Genomic DNA, 24,975 nt, shown 5'->3' on the forward strand with positions numbered 1-24,975 from the left:
AGACACCTTTCAAAGCATCCAAACTCTACAGGGACTCTGTTACTGGCAAGAGGACATCATGCATTAACCTCTTTAACCAGACACAACCCTGGAGTTAAGTGCTTTGGCTGATGTGTAAACAGAACTCTCCATTTCCTGTCACATTACCAAGCCATTAATGATACAAACAGACCTCTACCCACTTCACTTCCCAAACCCCTTCTCTTATCTGACTTTGTGACCACTGTCTGCATCACTTGACTATTTTCCATCTTCCCCAAAGTCTTGCTCACTTTATCAGCCAATCTGTCCTGGGCAATCAGTGTTTAGATGAGCAAATACAATAGTCCAGAAAAATTCCTCTATTAAGTTTATTTATACTATTACCTCAACATTGTAAAGGATGGTAAAAAGGGCCTTGAATAGAACCCAGCTTGATGGACAAGCTAGCCTGGTGGCAGTTGAGAGTCAGCAAAGGATTCTGGTTAGAAAACTGGGAGCTGGAGAGACTTCTGACCTGGACAGCACTCTAGCCTTTGAAGGAAAACAGAGAGGAGCTTTTCCTGAGTGTCCAAGGGGATCTGAAGCCACAAGAGGAAGAAGAGCCCTACTTTCCGATGTGTTTGTGTACCTGCTTTCATCAAGAAATTTCTCTGTGACATTTCCATCACTAGACAACAACTATCCAAGTCCCTGAAGTAGTTTGGTGGGACTCTGTTATCTCAGCCAACCAGCTCACTTCCCTTTGGGACTCTCACTTGCCTTTCATTGAATCAATTATAGAGGTTTAGCTTAAGTTACAATAATATAGAGATTATGAGAAGTGATCAGTGGAGAAGGGGGTAGAGACACAGAAGCCTACAGCCTGACCTCTTAAAATCCAACTGCTGTGGGAGTAGTTTTGACAGGGCATCCTCCTCCCCTGCCTTCCTTCTCCCTTTCCTTCAACTTCATCATACCCCTTACCATCAATAAATTTTCAGTTCAAGTCAATTTTGGAGTTTCCCTGGGTTTCATAACAAGTGAAAGGTTGAGAGATTTGAGAACAGGATTCAAGGGTGAATCCTCTCTCATCTGTAACAATTAGATGTGGGTTGCCACAACCCTCCACAGAAGAAGGTTTATCTATAAACCTCTTTGCTTTGGACAACTGATCAGGGATATAAACATCTTTCCTGTTAGTTGTGTTCACATCAAGACTCAAGGGGTACAATTTTATAAAGATATCCCTTGAGAAGAAAGATGAGGAATCCCTTTCAGTCTGTCTATGGTTGTCACATGCTCTGGTGTCAACTAACTCTGGAGAGGGAGAGATCTTGCCATCTTTCCCTCAACCTTGCTGCTTACTTCTCAGCATCCATACTCCCCTTTCCTCATTTCCCCTCAACTTTTCACTGGAGTTTGTATCTTTCCAATGGGACAAACCTATTGACCCCTCTCCATTTAAAAGAGAAGGAAGAGTCCCACATTTTCCTTTTTTACAGCTGGCACGTCAGATGCCAAGGACAGAACCTTTTTTCAGTAAAGACAGTTAGACTGGGGGGAGGGGTAGCTATCTTGGAACAGAAGCTTAATCTGACAGCCAGGAGCACTCCTGGGAGGGATAGAGTTGCTTAAAGGGCCAGACTTGAAAGCAACTTTTTTCCTGTGAAGAATTTTCTGGTGTTGAGGACAAAGAAACATGGTCCAATACAAACAAATATGTACCAAAAGGTCATAATAGTCTCTGCGTCTCTCTCATCATGGTGGCACAGTTGTTCTGGTGGCTGTATGACATAATTTACAACATCATATCTGATTACATCTGGCCAATACTCCAAATAACACAGATTTGGGACTGGATAAATAGTGAAGTTAAGTGTATGGCCACTCTTCCCTGCCATATAAGGAACAACTATGTTGGTTCCTGATCAACATAAAGAAGGGAGTAAAGCTAGTTATTGGCAAACAAAATTACATAGATGACCCCAAACAAGTGATTGTTCTTAACAAACTGAATACTATGACTGAACTATATCAGGGACTAATGACAAAACGTGAAAGTAAAGGAATTAGCAATGACACAAAAGAAGACAAGGGCACTAACAATGACTGTAACAATGACAAGGACATCACTCCAGGAATATCCATTGGTGTCTGCACTGACAAAGTAACTACAGACATGGGAACAAGCACAGAGGCTAAAAACACTGGGGCTACTGAAGGGGTACAAAACATCCTACCTCTCCAGAGCTGTGCTAAGGTCAATGGAAATTCTGGGATAATCCATTTAAAGATTCACAAGCCCTTTTCAGCAGCAGACCTAGAAACTTTATGTAGACGAATGCCCAATTTTTTTTTAGAACCCTACCTTTGTTTTAAAGAGCTGAAACATGCATTTAAGCTTTATGAGCCCAATTTGGGGGATATAGAGATCCTTTTATAAGAGTTATTTAGTCCTGCAGAGCAAGCCCAATTCATTAGGAAGACAAGGAAAGACTCCAAACTTACCAGGTGGCCAGAATTTCCTAGGGAAGACCTCATAGAAGCAATAGCAACATTCTGTCCTTGTCCTGATTCCTGGAGCAAATTTGAAAGGATCCACCAAGAAACCAGCAAGCATCCTCCCATCTATCTCGACCAACTTCTGGAAGCAGGGGAAACCATTCTAGAGTTCCCAGAGCATAGTGATCAAATACTACAGCAAATTAGGAGACAGTTCCTAAGAGGTTGTACCACCACAATCAGGAACTTTTTTGGACAATTTCCCCCTAAATATGACACCGTGACATTGGAAGAATTGAGGGAGTCAGTAGCTTACTTACATGACACTAACAAAGAAAAACAGAGAGAAAAAAGCTGACCAAATCAAGGAACTGAAGTAAAAATTAAAAGATGTAAATGAAACAATCAAACAAAAAGAAATAAATGAGGTCAAAAGCCTAGCTACAATGAGAACCTTCAAGTAGCCTAGACCTCAGTACCAACAGAACAGGCAGGCAGCTGCAAAAAGGTGCTTCTTGTGCCAGATTCTGGGGCACATAGTCAAATTTTGCCCAAAGAAAGCAGAATATGAACAGGGCAATGAGAGATGATCAAGCTATAATAACAACTATAATCAATTTAAGAGCAATAGAAATAATTACAGGGGAAACAATAACAGCTACAAAACACAATGTTGTGATCATTGTCAACAAAGAACAGAAACATGAAACTTGGAGACATTGCAAAGAATGATTAGCCAGGGAACAAGGTCAAAATATTCCTCAGTTGTAGTGAATGGGAATAAGGATAATGCTTTATGAAGCCAGGACAGAACATTACCTACATTGAAAACTGGAATGTGGTGCAAGGAATATCCTAGTGCCCAAAACCTGTTGTCAGAATTCATAGTGGAGGAAGTAGATCTGGAGGATGCAGATCTTTTTTTTTTTTAAACCCTTACCTTCTGTCTTGTAGTCAATACTGTGTATTGGCTCCAAGGCAGAAGAGTGGTAAGGGCTAGGCAATGGGGGTCAAGTGACTTGCCCAGGGTCACACAGCTAGGAAGTGGCTGAGGCCAGATTTGAACCTAGGACCTCCCATCTCTAGGCCTGGTTCTCAATCCACTGAGCTACCCAGCTGCCCCCTGGATGCAGATCTTAAAGGAAAATTTTAGAGCAGTGGGAAAAAGAGAAAGAAGAGAGAGAAATGGAAAAATGGAATAGAAATTAAAAACAAAATCTTTGGGACACAGGGAACAAGTAAGGGGATACAAGAAAGCAATGAGATGGACAACAATCATATCAAGAGACACTTAGAAAACTTTTTTAGAAGCAGATATGAGAGTGTAAAACATAACATGAATTATCCACATAGGTCTTCAAGTAAAAAAAAAAAGCATAGCAAGAAGTTTGCAAGAGAAATAAGATTAAGAAAAGCTTCTGAAAACCCCAAAAGGCAGGAAATAAACAGAGAGCAAGAGAAAATACAAAGAAAATTCAGTATGGGACAAGAAACAGGTTCCAACATCCAGGAATGTATACCCCCATATTCTGGAGTGCTGGAACATATTCAAGCACAAGGAAAAACAAATGACATGAAAAATGAAAAATACCTTCCTCTATCACCTCTTCTCTGTCTCTGTACTGTCTGCCTCTACGTCTCCTTTTCTCCATTTGTCTCTGTGTGTTTTGTACCATTTGCCCCTGCATACTCTGTGCCTTAATAAAGTGTGATTGAAACATTATTCCCCACTGCCATCACTGTATTTCCTGGACAATATCCAAAGAATCAAGAGTACCTGCACTCATCATATTTTCATAAATTAATTAGGAATTCAGAGACTTTTTAAGAAATTGACATTCAGCATCAGATCCTGTTTCAGGATAAATATCTATGTGAATAGAAACTGACAGAAACCATGACCCAGGAAATAGCCTTCATAAGATTATGTTCCAGGTCTAGTCACGTATCACTAGAGTGATTGATAAACTAAATGGAGAGCTGTACAATGGATAGTTAGAACTCTTAAATATCCCCCCTACACACACACACACACACACACACACACACACACACACACACACACACACACACACACACACAGTCCTCATCTCTACTCCCATCTCCACACACAACTTTGTCAATGGAAATTGCACATGAGAAAACTCATCCATTTTTCATTTTCTTGCTGGGAGACAGCTGGGCTCCCTTTGGAGCAAGAAAACAGGACCCAAGGATCCCCCTATGGAGGCAATAAAGAGCATCTATTTTGAGTTATGGCAAGAGCAATGAGAACTGTAAAGGGAACCATGCCACAGAGCTAAGAGCTCCCTGTAGAGAGCAACATATGGCAGGTGAAGACAAGACTCTTGGAGGGCTGAAGGAATCTTTGTATTTGAGACTAGAATTGATTCAGAAGGAATTTATATTAGGGTTCATTCTGGAACTTCTATTTCGTGTTCCTTTCAAATAAACCTTTCTTTGGTAATACTGTAAGTATACTATTTCCATTTGAGGAATTAATCTCAGTATCTTGGAGGGGTGGCATGTGAAGATTTTCTCAGGTTTCTTGAAAAGGACACATAAATCAAGAATGGTGAGACAATCTACCCAAGTAGAACCATTCCCTTCATATCATGGAAATCTCTAAAACAAGGTAACAAGTAGCACCTGGTCAGTGGGAATCAACAATGGAGCCAATCTACTTTAACATAGATCCTGAATCTTTTCCTAGTAGAGGATTAAACATATCAAAAAGCATTATTTCCTGCATGATTTTTCTAGTTATGATTTTTAACCACCCCACCCCAACACACATTTTTTTGGTCATTGTCTGAATAGAATTTTTTTTAAGTTTTTTTTTTTCTTTTTAAGCTTGAGGTGGAGATCACCTAGCTCACATTTTGGTTCCCATCATGTAAATGATAACAGAATTATTTTAATTAATATTTCCATTTTAAGCATAGTCTATGCCATTAAATCTCTGGCTACCTTTACTCAAAGGAAATAAAACAATCTCTTCACCAGCTCTATCACTGAATTTTACTATAATGAAAATGGCCTATGAGTATTCTACTAGTATTCTTTGCCATCACTTCCATTTTAACTAAAAGCATTTCAAAGTTCTAGAATTTTGCTTAGTTCTTTCAAATATTGCAACTCTTCTTATCAGGGCTCCAGGTTGTCTGCCAAATAAAGTGCAAATGAATACCATGGAAATATAAATGCATGTTTTAATTTGGGGAACTGGAGTGGAAACATCACAAGTCATGTGTAGAAATCTGATGTGATTTTAATTTTGGAATGAAGGGTAAATAACTGAATATTTTGCCTGTAACATAATTTCTACCCTGAATGAAAAGTCCATGGCAGGATCTCAGTGGCATTTGAAAAAGATGGATGAACAAAGAAAAGAAAGGATTTTGACGAGAGGCAAAATGAAGATTTTCATGGTGCAAGTACCTATGTTTGAAGACACCTTTAATTCTTGCAGGCAAAACATGGGGAGTAAAAATGGATTTTTTGGATTGCTGTGCTATTATTTTAGTATCCCAGCTGAGCTTCTGCAGAGTAAGTAAACTGCTCTATCCCTTAAACATTTTCAGAATATAAATGGTTAAAAGTATAAAGCAAAGCTAAACATCCTGTCTCACAGAACCTTCCAAGCACCTGAACTATAAAATATTTGAAATCATATCAAAAGGTAGAATTTCTGGCCATACTGAAGCAGAACTTGAATTGTGTGCTTTATTTTGAAAACACTGCTACTGCAAAAGCGTTTCCATAGTAACAAGGTCAACACCAGCAGCTACTGTAGACTTCCCCCAACATTTTTTGATGATGGCTTTCAAGATCCGTTTCAAATACCCACTTTAGAAACTCGGTGAAAGAGCAGTTTTCTTGATCACCCATCTGAAGCAAAATGAGGCAAAACATTTTTACACACACAGAGCATGGAAGGGCTCATGTTTTATGGATTTTGAGCATTCGTATTTGTCACATTTTCAGCAAGAAGTCAGTCCTAATAGCTGCCATTTCAACCACTGTATGTGCCCTACTATAAGCCTGATTATCTATCAAGACATAGAGAAGATTATTTGTAGCCTTCTTCAAACAGAGATGAGAAACTGCATGGTTTCTAAATACACCCTTCTTTTAGCACCTAAACATTGAGAATGCCAAATAAAAAATCCTAATTATTAGAAAAGTTTCAGACATTCATGTGAACCTTATCATCTATTAGGAGATGATTAATCAGAAAGTTGCCACATTGTATTGCCATATAAACTAAATAGTTATTTGGTCACCAAACAAAATCATTTAATTAAGACCCACTTTAGTAAAGTGACACTTCCACAAAGTAATGTTTGGTCATCCCAACCAGAAGCAATTCCTCACATCTCTGAATTCCTACAGCTCTCTTTTCTTAGAGCAAGTATCATGTATTATTTTGTTTATATCTTATAGTTATTAGTACATGCAATTCTTATACTGAGAAAAAACTATGGAAATGCTTTGGATTTGTATTCATATGCACTTACTACCTGAGAAGAGTTTAGTTATTTTATCTGCCTCACCTCTAATAGGAAAATTGCAATAATTACCTCATAGGCTTATTGTGAGGAACCAAAGGGATAATAGATGTAAAGTATTTTGTGTAGTGTACTTTGCTATAGACATTATTCTTAACATATAAATTCCTTAAAGGTGGGAACTTTGTAGGATTCATCTTTAAATACTTCACAGGAATTCATAGACTGGCTTGCAAATAGTAGATGCTCTGTAAAGATTTATTATTGAATGACATTTATTATTATATTATTATTGTTTTTATTATTTCTATAATTAATTATATAAATTATATTATTATATTGAATGAAATCCTCTATATGTTTCTGGTATGAGATGATATTGGATAGCTTCCTAAAACAGATTCATAACCATTCCCCCCAAATTTGGGCCTAAATATCAACTCAGGAAAATCCAAGCAGAAGAAGAATTCTTTTCTTCAGAACAAAATATACAGGGAGATAAACAACCTGTCCATCCAATTTTACACACACACACACACACACACACACACACACACACACACATACACATATACACACATACATACATATATATGCACATATATTATATATGGACATATATCCATCCAATTATATATTTATATGTACTATATCATTTATATTATATATTATATATTATATAATATACTATATAATTACATAGAATATATCATATATGCTATATAAAATTATATTATTTATATTATATTATAATTATATAATATATATTTTAAATTTTATTTCATTTTAATTTAAAAGTAATATATTTTAAATTAAAAATAATATAGTTTTAATTTATAATATACAAAATATATAATTTTCACATAGTATATATACTATACATAATTTATAAATTATAAATAATTTATAACTTATATGTACTACATATATACTATCTGTTTATAGTATATATAATTTATAAATATATGGTATGTATACATTATATATTTATATAAATGTGCATATATTTATATGTGTATATCATATATACAAATATACATATATACATATATACTTCACAAACAAAAATATACATACATTCATACATATATACAGACATTTTATCAACTATTATATATAATTATATTTTATATGTATTATGTTTGTTTGTTGAATATGAACAATGAACTAGACTCAGAACTGAATGGAAGGAGCAGAGCAGGTTGGCCTGCATTCGGGAAACTTCAATCGCATTTAAAAACCAAAGTTTCTCCCTAAAATAAAGGCCTATCTTTTTAACATGGAAATGTTTCTGTTGCTAGTATATAGAGATAAGTGAAGGAATGCTACAGTTGCCAAAGAATTGAAGTTGAGGCACAGTGGCCATGAATAGGCTACAATATATAACTAACCAAGATCTGCCTGAACACATTGGTATAAAAGATGCCATCAGTGAATTGTAAGCCTGGAAAATGGTCATGTGGCAAGAAGGAATAGAAGCTGAGATGTACACTGGTATTCATCATGTTGTAAGAACTAGAGAAAGATTCCCAGCAGGTTAAGTGACTCTTCAGAGGAGGATTTACATCAGAATATGGAAAAAATGCATAGAAAAATTATGATTTATATTGTAAGTACTTTAGTGATACATTCATTTGTGTATAAGAAGTATGGTAGTTGTTGAATAATTATTCAATTTTATTATTCAATACTTTAAAGTTAAACAATGAGTAAAAGCACCCATAGCTTGTCCAATTGAAGCAACATATTAAATCAGATAAGTACTGGATTTGGAGTCAAAAGACTTAGGTTCAAATTCAGGGTCTGTCATTTACTACCTGTGTGATCTTGGGCCAGTCATTTAACCACTGACTTCCTTAATTTCAAAATAAAGGAAATGGATGAAATGACCCTTAAAGTTTATTGCAGCTTTAAATTTGTTACCATCTTGGATGAGAGGTGACAGTTAAAAGTTTATAGTCATCATTTTAATCTCTTCTATGTTCTATTAATGTTTGCTTAAATGCCATTCATTTCAGGCTGAATTTTTTTACTACATATCCTAACCATGTCAGACCCATTTGCATTAGTTCCTTGTTGTCTACCAAAGTCCAAGTTAATATAATAAAAACCCTCCATGACATGTCATCCATTTACCTTTTCTCTCAATACCTCACTGTCATCATATACCCAAAATTCCAGTCAAACTACTGTTTACTGTTCCCCAAATATAGTTCATGCAGCTGGGAGGTGTCATGGATAGTGTGCTGTTCCTAAGATCAGGAAGACTCATGTTCCTCAGTTCAAATCTGACCTCAACTCACATAATCCTACTCAGTTTCATTATTTATAAAATGAACTATAAAATGAAATGGCAAACCATTCCAGTATTTTTGCCAAGAAAACCCCAAATAGGGTCATGAAGAGTCAGACAAAACTGAAATGAGTAAACAACAACACAAACATATTCTTGCCTCCATGCCTTTGGTTATGATGCTACTACTACTGTTTGGAATAATCTCCACTAAAATCAACTACCTATTTACTCATTAAAATCCAATTCACTCTTTGGGACTCATTTCAAATGTCACATATTTCCTTTAATTTCCTTTTTATTTTAAAAGAAAAAAACACAAATTGGAGATTTAGTATAACTACTAAACAATGCAAATCAGTAAAGATAAACCAGTCAATATTTACACAGATTCCCAGTATGCATTTTCAGTAATTCATGCCGCAATAGAAATTTGGAAACATAGAGGATTTTTGACAAGTGCAGGCAAAGAGATCGCATATGCCAAAGTAATAATGCAACTTCTTGAGGCTGTACAACTTCCCAAGGAAGTGGCAATAATCCACTGTAGATCACACACAGGGGCTAATGATCATGTGTCCTTAGGAAACCATAGAGCTGACATTAGAGCAAAATTTGGAGCTAGAGAGGGACCTTTACATGTTTTGAATTTCTCAATAGTTGAACAGGACAATCTAACTAATGCCTATAATGACCAGGAAATTCAATCATGGATAAAGAACTTAGGAGCAAAACAAATAAGAGGAACATGACTTTCACAGCTAGACAAGCCCATCCTGCCTAAAACTATTTTAGCACGTGTGCAATGCAATAAATGCACAAGGACACTGTGGAACCCAAGCTGATCGATTCAGTGAGATGATTTTGGACTGCACCAGGAATATACTCATATGCCATAAGAGTTTGCCAAAAATGTAAAATTTGTATGCAATTCAATCAGGGAGTTTATAAGACCAAAGGGTTAGGAGGTCATCCCTTAGCATATACTCCATTTGAATGCATACAGATAGATTTTATCAATATCCCCAAAGACAAAGGGTTTAAGTATTGCCTTGTCATCATAGATAGATTGACTAGACGGCCAGAAGTTTTTCCTGCCAAAAAGAACAATGCAGCATTTGTGGTCAAAATCCTATTAAAAGAAATCATACCTAGATTTGGGATTCCCTCAAAATTGGACTCCGATCATGGAAGTCACTTTACGCAGTCAATATTAAATGAATTTATAAAAATCTAGGAATATAAGCAATATACCACACACTGTATCATCCCCAAAGTTCAGGGCAAGTGGAGAGATTAAATAAAAACATTAAAACATTGATAGGAAAATTTTGTGCAGAAACACACCAAAAATGGACCAACATTCTGCCATTAGTTCTGTTCCATCTTAGAACACGACCCAGTGGAGATTTGCACATCTCTCCATTTGAGATGCTATATGGATATGCAATTTGGCAAGGAAGGACTTGTAAACCAGCTTACATTGCAATGATAGGTGGAGACTGTCAATTAACAAAATATATACAACCTTTACAGACAAGAATAGCATGCATGAAATGGGCTTAATACAACAAACAGTACCCCTGGATTATAATTGTACAACATCAAACCAGGAGACATAGTATATTTAAAAAATTTCAATAGAAAATTGGCTACAGACATAAAATGGACTGGACCACATGAAGTATTGCTTACTACCCCAACAGCTACAAAAGTTGCAGGGAAAGACTCATGGTTCCATTGTTCCCATGTGAAATCAGAAAAAGTTCAATATCACTGTAACAGACATAGAAGATTATTAGACAACAGATAGTGCTGAGAAATGAAAACAAAAACTTATTAACATAAAAAGCACACCACACAAAAAAATAATAATGACACAATGTTCAAGACAACTTCCCAGCCCAGATGAAAAGCAACCCAGAGGAAAAGGAACCCAGAGGAAAAGCATCCCAGAGGAAAAGATTTTAAACCAACCCAAAGGAAAAGCATCAAGAAAAGTTGCTAGAGACAAAAAACAAATAAAAAAAAAGCTGAAATGGACAGGTAAGACTTTGAACTTTGTAAATTTGCTAATAGAGACTAGAGAAATGAAACAGAAAAAAAAGCTGAAATGGACAGCTAAGACTGAATTTTGTAAATTTGTTTATATAAGAAGAGGACAGATCAAAAATGAGACTTATATGTAAGACTGTGTGTTGAAATAAAATAAAACTAATTTCACATAATAGGGAAATAGCATGCATAACATGGAAGAAAGAAGATATCCATCAGTCAACATGAGAAGTGGAAATCTGATGAAACTTTATAAGTATTAAATCAACACAACACTATTAGACACAAAACACAAAATCATAAACTAACATATTGAGAGACCTTGTTTATATAAACAAATGTCTGAATTGTATTCATGCAAAGTGTAAATATGTATATAGTTAGTTCCATAAGGTCTTAGGCAAAAAGAAAGATCAATAAATATTTCTATTTGACTGACATCATGATATAGGAACAATGTATATTGTTGCATTATATGTAAATAATTTCTATAAATAATGTATTAGTTTTAGTTAACTTAGCAAAAGTAATAAGTACTAAGATTCAAATTTCTTGTAGTAGTTTTGTTCAAACATTTATTGTACTGAATTTCTTGTAAAACCTCAAAACTACCCTTACCCAAACTTTCCTGCTAAGAATTCCTTAGAGCAGATTTAGTAAATTGGTAACTATAATATAAATAAGTGACAGTGGAAGGTCAAAACGAAAAAAGGGGATGATTGTGGAAAGGAAATAAGACTGACAGTTGGTGGGGGAAGGGGAAACTGGGAGTGGCAGTTGAGTCTTGTGACTAGCGCTTCCTTTCTGCCAGGAATGGCAGTTGGGTCTTGTGACGAGCACTTAATTCCTGCCGGGCGGTATTTCCTTCCTGGTGTTGGAGGATGGTGGAGCTCATTTCAGCCCAGTCTGGAATGGTGTGCCTCTTCTTGGTTCAGCCTGAAGATTCAGGCCCAATCACTTCTGAAAATCATAACTGTTCTTGTTTGCTTTCTGTCTACTGCTAAGATTCTGAATTAGACAAAGTGAGGACTGATATAGAGTAGATGGGAGTGGGAGAAATCCTCCACCAGCCTCTGGGGCCTGGCCTCAGCTCTGAAGCTGAGGAAAAACTCCAATCCCAATGGGTTATTAAACTGTATATTATTTGAATTCTCACTCAGATATGTGGACTATCTTTTCTGTGCATAGAGGGAGCTGAACATCAGTTCAGTCATTCAACCGCAAACAGTCCTTATCAGACCCCTGCTGCTTCCTCTCAGCTGGGGGCATCTCTCTCCTTTGCTTCACCGAGCAATATTCCCTCTCTCCCCTCAACTCCTCCATACCCTGCTACAAACCTCCTATTATCTCCCATTTTTCCAATCTCATTTCATCCTTTCCCAATAAATATTACAACAATGAGCATATCACACTAAAACACTGTGGAACACTTAATCCTGCAATGTTACTTCCTGATTTGCCAACTTCTGGAGAACCTTTACATGGTTGTACATCTTTAGTGTTTATTGTTGAAAAACATAATGATTTACTCAACACAGCATTGGATAATTCAGATTTAATATTATTTACAGATGGTTCTTCATTTATGAGAGATGGCGTATACACTACAGGAGCTACAGTAGTTAATGAATTTGAAACTCTGTGGTCAGCTTCCTTACTCTCAAATGTAAGCACACAAGGTGCAGAATTCACAGCATTGAAACACACCTTTATCATTGCAAAGGATTAAAGAGTCACAATCTACATAGACTCCCTCTATGCCTTTGGTATATGTCACACTATTGGCATTCTCAAAAGTATTCTCAAAAGAATACTTTTAACCTCAGCTGGAAAATCTATAGCTAATGCAGAAAATATTAATGAAGTTCTTTCTGCTCTCCAGCTGCCTGAAGCCATAGCTGTAGTTTATTGCTCTGCACATACAGGTGGCAATTACCCTGTCTCTAGGGGAAATGCCCAAGCAGATTCCAAGCTAGCAGCCATAGAAGGGCCTGAATTAATTTTAACATTAACAACCACTGATGACTTAAATTTATCACTTTCCTATAATGAAAAGGAAGTGGAGAAATGAAAAAAATATATAAAGCAAAACAGATTAATGGAGTATGGGTGTCATCTGAAGGAAAACCATTGCTCCCTAGAAGTTTTTAAAAACAAATTTGCCAATCTATTCATAAAAATGGTCATTTTGGCACCCAGGGAATTGGGGACTCTGTTAAAAGAGTATGGATAGCCCCTAGTATAAATACTATAGCCTCTAAAGTATATATAGCCTTCCCTACCTGTTAGGCCTTTAATCAAAACACCTTTTGTGGTGAAGCTTTTGATGGATATCCTCTCCCCTACACACCATTTGAACATTTACAAATCAATTTTATCTCTATGCCAAAAGTTGGACAGTATAAATTTTATCTGGTCTTAGGTGATCAGCTGACCAGGTGGACTGAAACATTCCCTACTGCTCAGGCCACATCTGCTTTTGTTGCCAAAGTCCTTTTAAAAGAAACTATTCCCCATTTTGGCTTACCAACATGTATTGAGTTGGATAGAGGAACTCATTTTACCGATTCAGTCTTATCATACATTTATTCATGTTTGGGAATAACTCCTAAATTTCATACACCATATCATCCTCAGTGCTCTGGTCAAGTTAAACAAATGAATAAAGAACTTAAAACTATGATTGGAACATTGTTCATGGAGACTCATTTGAAATGGCCTGAAATTCTACCTCTGGCCCTATTTTATCTCAGAAGCAGACACAGAGGTGATTTACACATCTCACAATTTGAGATGCTATTTGTGCACCCACCTAGTCAGACACAACCATTTATCCCTGTCTATACCTCATTGTTAGGAGGGAATACAATCATTGCTACATATATCAGACAATTACAAAGAAAATTGCGAGAACTCCATGACGCTGGAGCTGCTATTCAAGCAGGCCCAATAGACTTCTCACGCCATGATTTAAGTCCAGGTGATAGTGTGTATATAAAAAATTTCAAACATACTGGGTTGACTGAACCTGATTATGATGGACCATTCCAAGTTCTATTAACTACACTGACAGATATTAAAATTGGGGAGAGGGACTCATGGATTCATTGTAGCCATGTAAAACAAGTACCTTCTGTTGATAATGAATAATTGACTATATTGGCAGTATTTAACTATTGATTATGACAAAACTTCCCTATTGATGGATCTATATTATTTTGTTTGACTTTATTTGTACTATACAATATTTTATTCCTTTTCTTTCTCAAGTTTGTTTTTTGCATTTGAAGCACATGTAGTTGTATTGAAAAGATTTTCTTTTAACTATTTTTGATTTTTTCAATAAGCTAAGATATCCATTTGCTTAGCATATAAATGCATACACAAAGGCTTTAGACTATGGAAACCTACCATTTATTGATAAATATTATGGGACTATTATTAATGATTGTGTCTGATTCTATGGATCAAAAAAGGAGCAAAGATTTTATATACATAGTGCCATAGAAGCACAGATTTAACCTGAAAATTGCAAAAAGAGCACACAGGTCAAAAGAAACCAATCTGTGTGGAATTGATGAACTTCTATGCCAATATGAAAGGACTTGAACCTAGTGTGAGACTTGAGGTTGTGGCACTTGACATATGTTAAGACACAGGTCTCCTTGAACTACACTCCTTGTAAAATACTTTCTATGAAAGTACCTAACAATTGGCTGGTCTGGATCCCCTATCCCTGAGAAATGACAAAATATCAGAGCAGGAAATGACACTTCCCTTTTTACACAAAAATCTAGTTGTTGTTGTTGTTGTTGTTGTTGTTTATCTCTTATATTATGGCAACTTTATATAGTCCTGACTTATAATGGGTAAATAAAATATTACTGCATTTTTCCCCTACAGATTTTTAGGACATGAAAATTATTTTAATTGGGCCCTAATAACAAGGGCCTGTTATGAATTTATTCTTTTATGCAGAAATTTTGTATACATAGTTTTTTGATATTTTGATTCTGAATTTTGATTTTTTCTCTCTCAAAGTTTAATTTTTTCTACCATTGATTTATTTTTCTTTTATGTTTTTTCTTTTTTCTTTTGAAAATTGACTCATACACCCATAACTCACCCACCCTGAGTTGATCCTGGTGTTGATGAACACCGTCTTCAGGGGGGATTGTATTGTATTTTTATTTTTAAAAATCCAATATTTAAAATTCTGTTTGAGAAGAATTTCAGGAAAAGGAGTTTGCCAATTCCTGGAACCCAGAAAATGAATTCCTCAAAGAAAAGTGCTTGCAGAAACCAAACTACATCAAGAAGATTGAGAATGAAGTTTTGGGTGCAATCAATTGAACAAAAAGGGGATTGAACATTTATTGTTAATGTACATTTTTATGCCAAAGAGGACTGCCACATAATTTGGCTTTTTGTCAATGTGCCTAACAAAACATTGGTTTTATTTTTCTCTCTTTTCTATTTCTTTCTAACTATTGTAATTTCTTCTTAGAAAGTGAAATATTGTATGTATCTTTAGTTAGAAGTGTTTCAGGACTATAAAATGATTATGTTAAATGATCAATGGGGAGACTAATCTCCCAATGATCATCAGGGCAGATTGTGAAGATTAGCTGTCTCCTGATTGTAACAATGAAGATACTTAGCTCTTTCTTTATTGTGAAGATAAAATCATAATCTCCTGATTGTAATTATGAAGGTACTTAGTTCTTCCTTTATAGTGAAGCTAGAATTATAAGCTACAATCTATTTTTAGATTTTAACTACAAAAGGTGTTAAGTAACAAAAGGTGAATTAAGCACAAAAAAAAAAGTGTAACTACACTTTGTAACTACAAAAGAGGAATTTACCAAAAGAAGTGTTAAGTAACCCACAAAGATATAATCTAACCAGAGAAGGTGAGAACTAAAGAATGGGAAGTCCTGGAGAAAAGCATCTGCTGTGATTGATAGATGTGAAAATTTAGGGGAGATGACACAAGAGAAAAAGATCTTTAAAAAGAGGACCAAAAGGCAGGAATCATTCAGACATTTGGATCATGCGGATTCAGATCATTCATTCAGACTCAGACACAGTTGTTCGGAGTTTCAGGCACTGACTTGGAGGAGTGACTGGAAAACAAACCCTTGAGGAGCAACCAGAAGGCAGATATCCAGACTTCCTTTAGACTGTCACTGTTAGTGAGTGAAAAGCTGACTTAGTGACCCCGTCTTTCTGGAGGTGTGAAGCCTCCAGATAAGGCCCAACTCATTTAGATTCTCTTCTCCTGACTGGGGCTTAGAAATTCTAATTGATATCAGAAAAAGCCAGAGTTTTCTCTCTGTCTCTCTCATTCTTTAATATCTTCCTTCTATTGTAAATATTGTAAATAAACTACCACAAATTCCATTGACTTTAGTAATTCATTTTGGGATTTAGAAATTAAATCCCTTGTGACCACCAATATAATTAGAGACCAACCACAATTAATTTCAACATAACTCTACTCTTATATATCTTTCTGTCTCTACTGGCTGCCTTGAATCCTTTCTTCTCCTCTTCTCTCCGTCTCTTTCCAAGATGGCCATCATTATTGTAAAAAAAAAATCAAATTTTAAAAAATGTAATGGGAGTTTGAAAACCAACTGGTATTCTAGGAATTATAACTCAGAAGGATGAATAATCACTAACAGTCCTAAAATTGATGTATATTATTTAAATCTTTGAACTGGAAGGGAGATTGAAGCCATAAGCTGGAGTTTTCAAATAGACATGCATAGCCACAATCTTTGAGAGCAGTCACAGAGAAACTAGTGAGGACTCCAAGAACAAATCAGCAGCACCAATAGAGAGAAAGGGTCCCCACATATGCTCTGGAGTCAGACTGAGCTGGAAAGAATTGGAGCACAGGGTAAAGAAGAAAAAGGAAAAAAACTGTTGAATAGTTGAGCAGCATCAGAGGAAGAAAAGACTGAGGTGAGTCATCAGGCTCTGTAATTTTCTTGGAACAGAAAACTCAGACTAGAGGTTTCAGTTATACTCATCTCTTTGAGGACTATGAGAAGCTATTACAAAAAGTTTGGGTTTTTCCCCATATTTTCCTCTCATGTGTGTCTTGTAATACACATTATAAAATAGTCTTGTCACTTTTTAACCTAATTTTTCACCTTATCCTGATTTTGCTTCATCAAACATAATAAATAGGTAAGGAACAGATATTCTTGTTTTGTGGCAGTTGCATCTTTCTGATCCCATTTAGGGTGTTCTTGGCAAAAATACTGGAATGTTTTGTCATTTACTTCTTTAGTTCACTTAATAGATAAGGAAACTGAGGCAAACAGCATTAAGTGACTTTTCCACAGTCACACAGTAAATATCTGGGGCTAGATTTAACTGAGGCCTTCCTGACTCCAGGTCTGGTGATCTATCCATTGTGCCACCTAGATCACCCAAGTTAAATATTCAGAAGACTTTAAATTAGGACTGAGAGTTACATCTATTTGTTAGGAATTTTTCTAATGAGGGGTTTTGAGTAATTTTAGGTCTGTTACAACAAAATCCATAAAAGAGTAAAGAAAGGGGCCATGTGGACCTGAGAGACACCCACTAGTGTTACAAATGTATTTGTAGTTTGAGGGCAGGCAAGAATCATGTCTTAATCATCATCACATTCTCTATAATGTCATATACTTGGAAGAGACTCAACATATATTGATTGAATGAACAATGAATTATTTTTTTTCCTTCATGGCAGGCTATTTTGCTATAATTGCCAAATAAAAACTTTTACATTCACCAGCAGTCATGTTTATGAGTCAATGTTTTACAATGAAATGATTTTATCTAGCAAATGAAAGGTTTTTATGAAACCATAACTTGTAGGGATGGGCATAACAGGGTAGCCCTGGACTTGGAATTCAGAGAGATGAGTTTGAACCCCAGCTCCCATTTGTTAACTGGCTGTGTGACTATTAACAAGTCACTTGACTTCCCTGAGTCTTACCTTTCTCACCATTTTATAAAATAGGTAATAACTTTTCTAACTGCTTTTCAGGGTGTTTGTCAGCAAATCAGTTTGGACACCAAAGTTCCATATTAAGTTGTTGTCACTATTGTTTATTTTGCCTTAGTGTGCCTATGTGCATAGATACAGAAATAAAATTTTATTGAATATAGATGGAAAATAAAAATATTGCACAGAACAGTATGGGCTAACATTATTGAAACACCAAATATTAATAGCTATAAATTCACATACATCTTTTAAAGGTTACTGATTTTTCCAACAAAAAGGAAAAAGGCTAAAAAGCTCACAGCACTCCAAATGAACTGAAGGTATTTTTAAGTTTTCTGTGTTGAGCTGATTGGTATTGAAATTACAGGTAGATAGACTATTGGGCCCAGAGTCAGGAAGATGAGTACAAATTGGACCTCAAACACTTGCTAGCTGAAAGACCCTGAACAAGTGATTTAACTTCTATTTTCCTTAATTTGCTCCACTATAAAATGAGGATAATAATAGCACCAATCTTGTAGGACTGTTTGAGGATCAAATGAGATAATATTTGTGAAGCACTCAGCACGGTACCTGGCATATAGCAGGTACTTAATAAATGCTTGATCTTTCCTTCCTTTTCTCTCCTTAAATGAGATTTATGATTACTCAAAAGATTCATAGAAGGGTGAATTGGATTTAAAATAGCTTTCGTCTATTTTAGAACATAGTATTAGATGGTCAGTCCAGGGCAGTTAGTGCATCAATATCTATGTTTGGGATTGACATTATGGGTGGATAAATTGGACACAGACTGAACAGCAGAAAGAACCACAATGCTTTTTTAATGATTCCAATGATTAATGATTCCAAAATCAAATTTAATAATTTAATCATCACTCCTTGATAATAAAGGTTTACATATTCGTATTTTCAACAGAAAAGTTCTCCAGTCATGGCTACCTATCATTTTGAATCTGATAAAATCTCAGGCTTTTGAGAAAACAAATTCCATGTGTCTAAAAGGGAAATAGAGACACTCATGGTGAGCTACTTCACACTTTGACATATGCTCAAGAAGTAAGACAGAGTTTGGGAAACAATGACCTATTTTTGTATAGCCCACAATTTGAGAATGGTTTTTGACATTTAAAATCTATTATAACTTTATTTGAAAATGTGGAAACCACTCATCTCATAAACCATTCAAAAATAGAATGTGGGCCATTTGTAATTCACAACCTAGTGTGTGACCCTGAAGCAAGAAAAAGCAGATGGACATGCCAAATGCTCCACTGGTACCCTCAAAATGTAAAAAGTCCTGGAAGAGGGCCTATAAGTACACTGAGTGTATTCATGGGGAGGCTCCCTGGAAGAACATGGATAAGAATCACACAGAAGAAGAAGACAAGGCAGGGCTGCAGTCTTCAATGAGGAGGGAATATCTGCTTTGAGGAGGACACTGACCAAGTACTGAAGACTGAACAAACACACATAGACCACAGTAATGGTGGCATGAAAATGTACAAATTCTTGATGCAAACTAAGCTTCATTCAACTATTTCTTTGGACTAATTTTATCTGGTTCATGAACACAACTCAATAAAGTCTTGTGACTTGTCTAATCACAATAAAGACAACATGTTATTTATTAATTAAAACTGGTATCACCAAGTCTAAAATTAATATGGGACTGTTTGGCTGAAGTTCCCCACTATCTTTATGTTTCTTTATCTCCTTTCCTAGAAGTTGAAAATTTAAATTTAGCAACTGAAATAAAGCTGATAAAGTAACTTGGGTGTTTTGGAAGGAGATGTCCTAGAAGTAATAACTTTATTCATTATGTTGTGGGTTTGTGTGTGTGTGTGTGTGTGTGTGTGTGTGTGTGTTAAATGAAGACTTTTATGGAAGAGAAACAACAGTTTCTTCCATCTCGTGACATTTGGGACCATGCTCTCTTTGTTCCCCAAACTTTTAGAATTACCATTCCAAGGAACTGAAACCACTGTTCAGATTTTTCCCTTAAAATTACAAGTGATCAATAATTTTAATCCTGTTCACAGTACAAACTTCCACAGAAAAGGTCATTTGTGAATTTCCTCCCATTCTGGTAAACAATAGAAAGAGGAGGAAGAGGAGAATAAGAAAAAGATAATAATACATTACATAGTACTTTAGACTTTAAAAACTGTTTTCTAAAATTAGGTCAACAACATACATCTATTAAGTGCCCTCTGTTTACAATGCACTGTTCTTTTTCTAGAATATCTATGTAATGAATAGAATACATGGCCTTTTGTTAGAAAGAAATTAGTTCAAAACTGGCCTCATACACTTAATAGCTGTGTGACCCTAGACTTATCATTTAATATAAGCTGCCTCAATTTCCTCAACTGTAAAATGGGGATAATCACAACATATACTTCCCAAGGTTGTTGGAGGAATAAAATGAGATATTTTTAAGTGCTTAGCATAGAGACTGGCATTTAATATGCACTTACTAAATGCCTGTTTCTTTACTTGCTGTTTCTCCCTTCTTTCCTGCTGCTTTCCTTTCTTTCCTTTTCTTTCCCTTTCTCCCTCCCTCCCTTCCTTTCTCCTTTCTTCCTTTCTTCCTTCCTTTCTTCCTTCCTTCCCTCTTCTCTCCTTCTTTCCTTCCTTCCTTCCTTCCTTCCTTCCTTCCTTCCTTCCTTCCTTCCTTCCTTCCTTCCTTCCTTCCTTCCTTCCTTCCTTCCTTCCTTCTTGTCTTCCTTCCTGTCTTCCTTCCTTCCTTCTTGTCTTCCTGCCTGTCTGCCTTCCCTCCTTCCTTCTCACAACAATTTTTTGTAGTAAGTGGTATAAATATTATTATCCACATTTTACAGGCGAGGAAAATAATAACAGATAGCATTGGGCAGCACTTTAAGTTTGCAAATCTCTTTACATAAGTTATCACATTTAATCTTCATGTCACACTTATGAGGTAGGTATGGATACATACATGAAGTAGGTGTATAGATGAGGTGGGGGCTATCCATATTTTACATATGAGGAAACCAAGAAACAGAGAAGTTAAATGACTTATCCAGGGACACAGAGTTAATAAGTGTCTGAGTCAAAATTTGAACTCCGGTCTTCTTGATTCCAAGTGTAGCAGTCTATATGCTATGCCACCAAGCTTGAAATAACTTACTTATATTAACACATTCACCATGCAATTCTTCTTTTTAATGTGTAGTTTCATTTTTAACATATATATGATGACTATAATTGAATATCAAAATAATAATTTAAAAACTTACATGTATGGACCTAGGGTAAACGCCCTAATAATTACAAATATCAGGATCATTGCAGTTAAAACTGCAGAAATAAGGGATGCCTGCAAGAGAAAATACAAAAGATCATCAGTTCATTGATATAAATATTTTATTTTAATGTTACTTTATTCCTTTAATCCAACTTGATTTTTCTGATTAATTAATATTCTCAGAATTACTAATTATTTCTACTTATTGCTCTAGATAGGGATAAGAAGAACTCCAGCCTAACAGGTCAGATTTGAGCTTTGACTTAATATCAGTTCCATCCCTTTAAAATGATCTCTATTTTCTAAATACTCGTGTCCATTGTCTTTACATGTTGTCTCCTCCATTAGACTATAAATTCCTTAAGACCAGGGATGGGGATTTCATTTATTCATTTATATACTTGTCTATTTATTTATTTGCTTTTCTTTGTATCTCTAACTTAGCTTAGCAGATATTAGAAACTAAATTATCATTGACTTTACTTTTCATCCAGTACCCTGAGTAGGTACTGAACCATGATTTTGCCACATATGTCTGCTTCTGCAAAACGACAAACAGATCTGCAAGCTGTTAGTGGATTTTGATGTAGGGCCATTAGTTGGTAATTGGTGTGACATGCTCAGTGTCTGAATTGAAGTAGATATTTCTGTTTCTATTTCATATGTGTGTGTGTGTTTTGTGCCTCTGTTTCCCTTTTACCCTTTATGAACTGACTTTTTTCCCCTAATTTATCCATTTTTCATTTTTCATTTCTCTTTTAATTGCTAAGCTAGAGAACCAACATTAAATTTTAATTTTACTTAGAAATGTCTATATGCATATGTTTTATGTTTTTTGTTTCAAATTCTGAAAACAGATCCATAAATCATTTTGTATATTTTCTCATAGATATATGAGAGAAAATGCTTTTAAATTATTATATATTATATTTAATTAATATATATCTATTAATCAAGAATCAGGTGACTTCTTTAAATTATATATTTTCTTAAATATATTTCTTAAAATATATTATTATATTTATAATATATATATTTGTAGTATATATATAGTTATATTAAAATATATGTATTTTTTAGTTGTTAGTTTCAGCATATAAAATATCTCACATACTATAAGCAGGGGTTTGCTTCAGTCAGCTTTGATCAGCTTCCAAGGGCCAAATGTTAAAGTTTCAATATAATTAATTGTATCTCCAAATTGGAAAACACTATAAATTGAGATTTGTTTCATTGTTTTATTGTTTAGACTTAAGAAAGTTATGGGGGGGGGAGTGTTAATGTAGATTAAACTTAAAACTGTGACAGCCATATATTTCTTTCAGGAGTCAGTTATTAAAACTTTATCAGCATACCCCTGGCTATGAAGGCTAAGAATTGGCATTGTACCTATGAGTTTAATAGCTTAAGACACTCCCTTGTGAGAAAACTCCCTCTACCATTACAGATCAGCACCTTCTCTGCAATTTATGATCTTAGTGAATTTCCTGGAGCACCAGGAAGTTAAGTGACTTGCCCATGGTCATACAGCTGGTATATATCAGAAGTGGGACATGAACCCACACCATTCTAGCTTCACATACTTCTATGAATTCTTTTTATTTCTGGGAATTTGAGATCTATTATTGATAGTCTTCCTGTAGTTTTTCTATATATTAAATCTAGAAAAGAATTTTAAATGAGAGTTGCTTAATCCATTATATTTATTTAGGATGGTGAGCATATAGAAATATAGGAACACAAGCATTTCTTAAGTTTGTTGACTTACTGACATCAAAAGGAAAACCAAGAAGAATATTAAAAATGCTTAATACAATGGAAAATTTTTTATAATGTAAAAATATACATATAAAAATCTGGAATGAAATGAAAGGACACCTTTAGGCAGGAAGGCTATATTTAAACTCTATTATTAAATGGAAAACTCTTATATAGATTAAACTTAGGCAATTCAAGCAAAATGGCCCTTTGGACAAAACCAGGATATTTCATGTAGAAAGTCTGGGAGAAAGAGTGCAGAGCCAAAATGATGTGTATCATTATACTTTGCTGTTGTTCAGTCTTTTTCAGTTGTGTCTGATTCTTTGTGATCCTATCTGAGGTTTTCTTGACAAAGATACCGGAGTGGTTGGCCATTTTCTTCTCCAGATCATTTTACAGATCAAGAACTGAGGAAAATAGGGTTATGTGAATGATCTGCTCAGGGTCACATAGTTATAATTGTCTGAATCTGGATTTGAACTCAGGTCTTCCTGACTTCAGGTCCTGTGTTTTATCCATTGCATCTCCTCACTGTCCACTCATGACCCTAACTCTACACTTTATGTTGCATGTATAACCCTCTAATTGTGGAAATATGCTAGAGAAGTAAAGTTTTAAATTCAACCAATTATTAAGAAATTACTAATGAATGACAAGATTTCACTTCTCATCAGAATGTTTGTTGTTATGTTAAGTGACATCATGACTGTAGGGATTTAAGGGAACTTAGAAGTCAACCAATCCAACGCAATAATTTAATACATGAAGAAACGGAGACCCAGAGTTTAAATGACTTGCCAAAGGGCACCCAAGGATTGAATAGCTGAACTGGCATTTGACCCCAGCTTCTCTGATTTTTCCCCCCTGTACCTCCTACTTCAGGCTCAGAACAATAATACTTAATGCAAATGTATGTGAGACAATAAAATGTGTGATCCAAGAGTCATACTTGAATAAAACCGTAGTAATACATAAAGGCTACAATTGCACCATTTATTTCAAAGTGCACAGAATTGATTTTTCTAATGAGAAGAGAGACGAGGCATTATTCCTTGTGAAAATTTTTGCATGAGTTGAAATCCTATATGTTAGCTATTATTTTCTAAGTAATAATCATTTAAAATTTTATCAAACTGACAAAAGGCGAACAGTAGTTTGAACAGTAGTTTGCAATCAACGATATTTTATTAATGTAAAAATGGACAAAAAGGGATTCTAGCATCTCAAAGTTGTAAGGGATCTCAGAGGCTACCTGGTCTAACCCAAATCAGAACCAGAATCTCCTCTACAGCATATACTTTATTTATTAAAATTATTTTTATTTATTTTGTTATTTTTCTAGTTATATGTAATAAATTTTAACAACCAATTAAAAAACTTTCAAATTCCAAATTATTTCTCTCCCTCCTGCCCATGCTTCCTGCCCTATTGAGAAGGCAAGCAATTTGAGTGAAATTATTCATGTGAGGCCATATGGCACATGCTTTAACAAGTGGTCATCTAACCTTTGCTTTGAAGATGCCAGCAGAGGAAAACTATTATTTCCCAAAGAAGCTCATTTCACTTTTCCACAGCTCGAATTGTTACATTTTCCTCTACATTTAAAAAACCTCAT

The 24,975-nt window shown here is 35.2% G+C and overlaps 1 protein-coding gene across 5 annotated transcripts in view; it reads right to left on the minus strand.

Annotated features, from left to right (window-relative positions):
- Positions 1-24,975, minus strand: part of SLC38A11 (solute carrier family 38 member 11) — a 93,287-nt gene that overhangs the window by 46,771 nt on the left and 21,541 nt on the right. For all 5 annotated transcript variants that reach the window (XM_007494285.3, XM_016433670.2, XM_007494287.3 and 2 more), the window contains one exon: positions 21,592-21,671. In XM_007494285.3, the coding sequence (XP_007494347.1) occupies positions 21,592-21,671 (80 nt within the window). The remainder of the gene's footprint in view (positions 1-21,591; positions 21,672-24,975) is intronic.

This window comes from Monodelphis domestica, chromosome 4 (assembly GCF_027887165.1).
Source record: "Monodelphis domestica isolate mMonDom1 chromosome 4, mMonDom1.pri, whole genome shotgun sequence".
NCBI classification, from domain to species: domain Eukaryota; kingdom Metazoa; phylum Chordata; class Mammalia; order Didelphimorphia; family Didelphidae; genus Monodelphis; species Monodelphis domestica.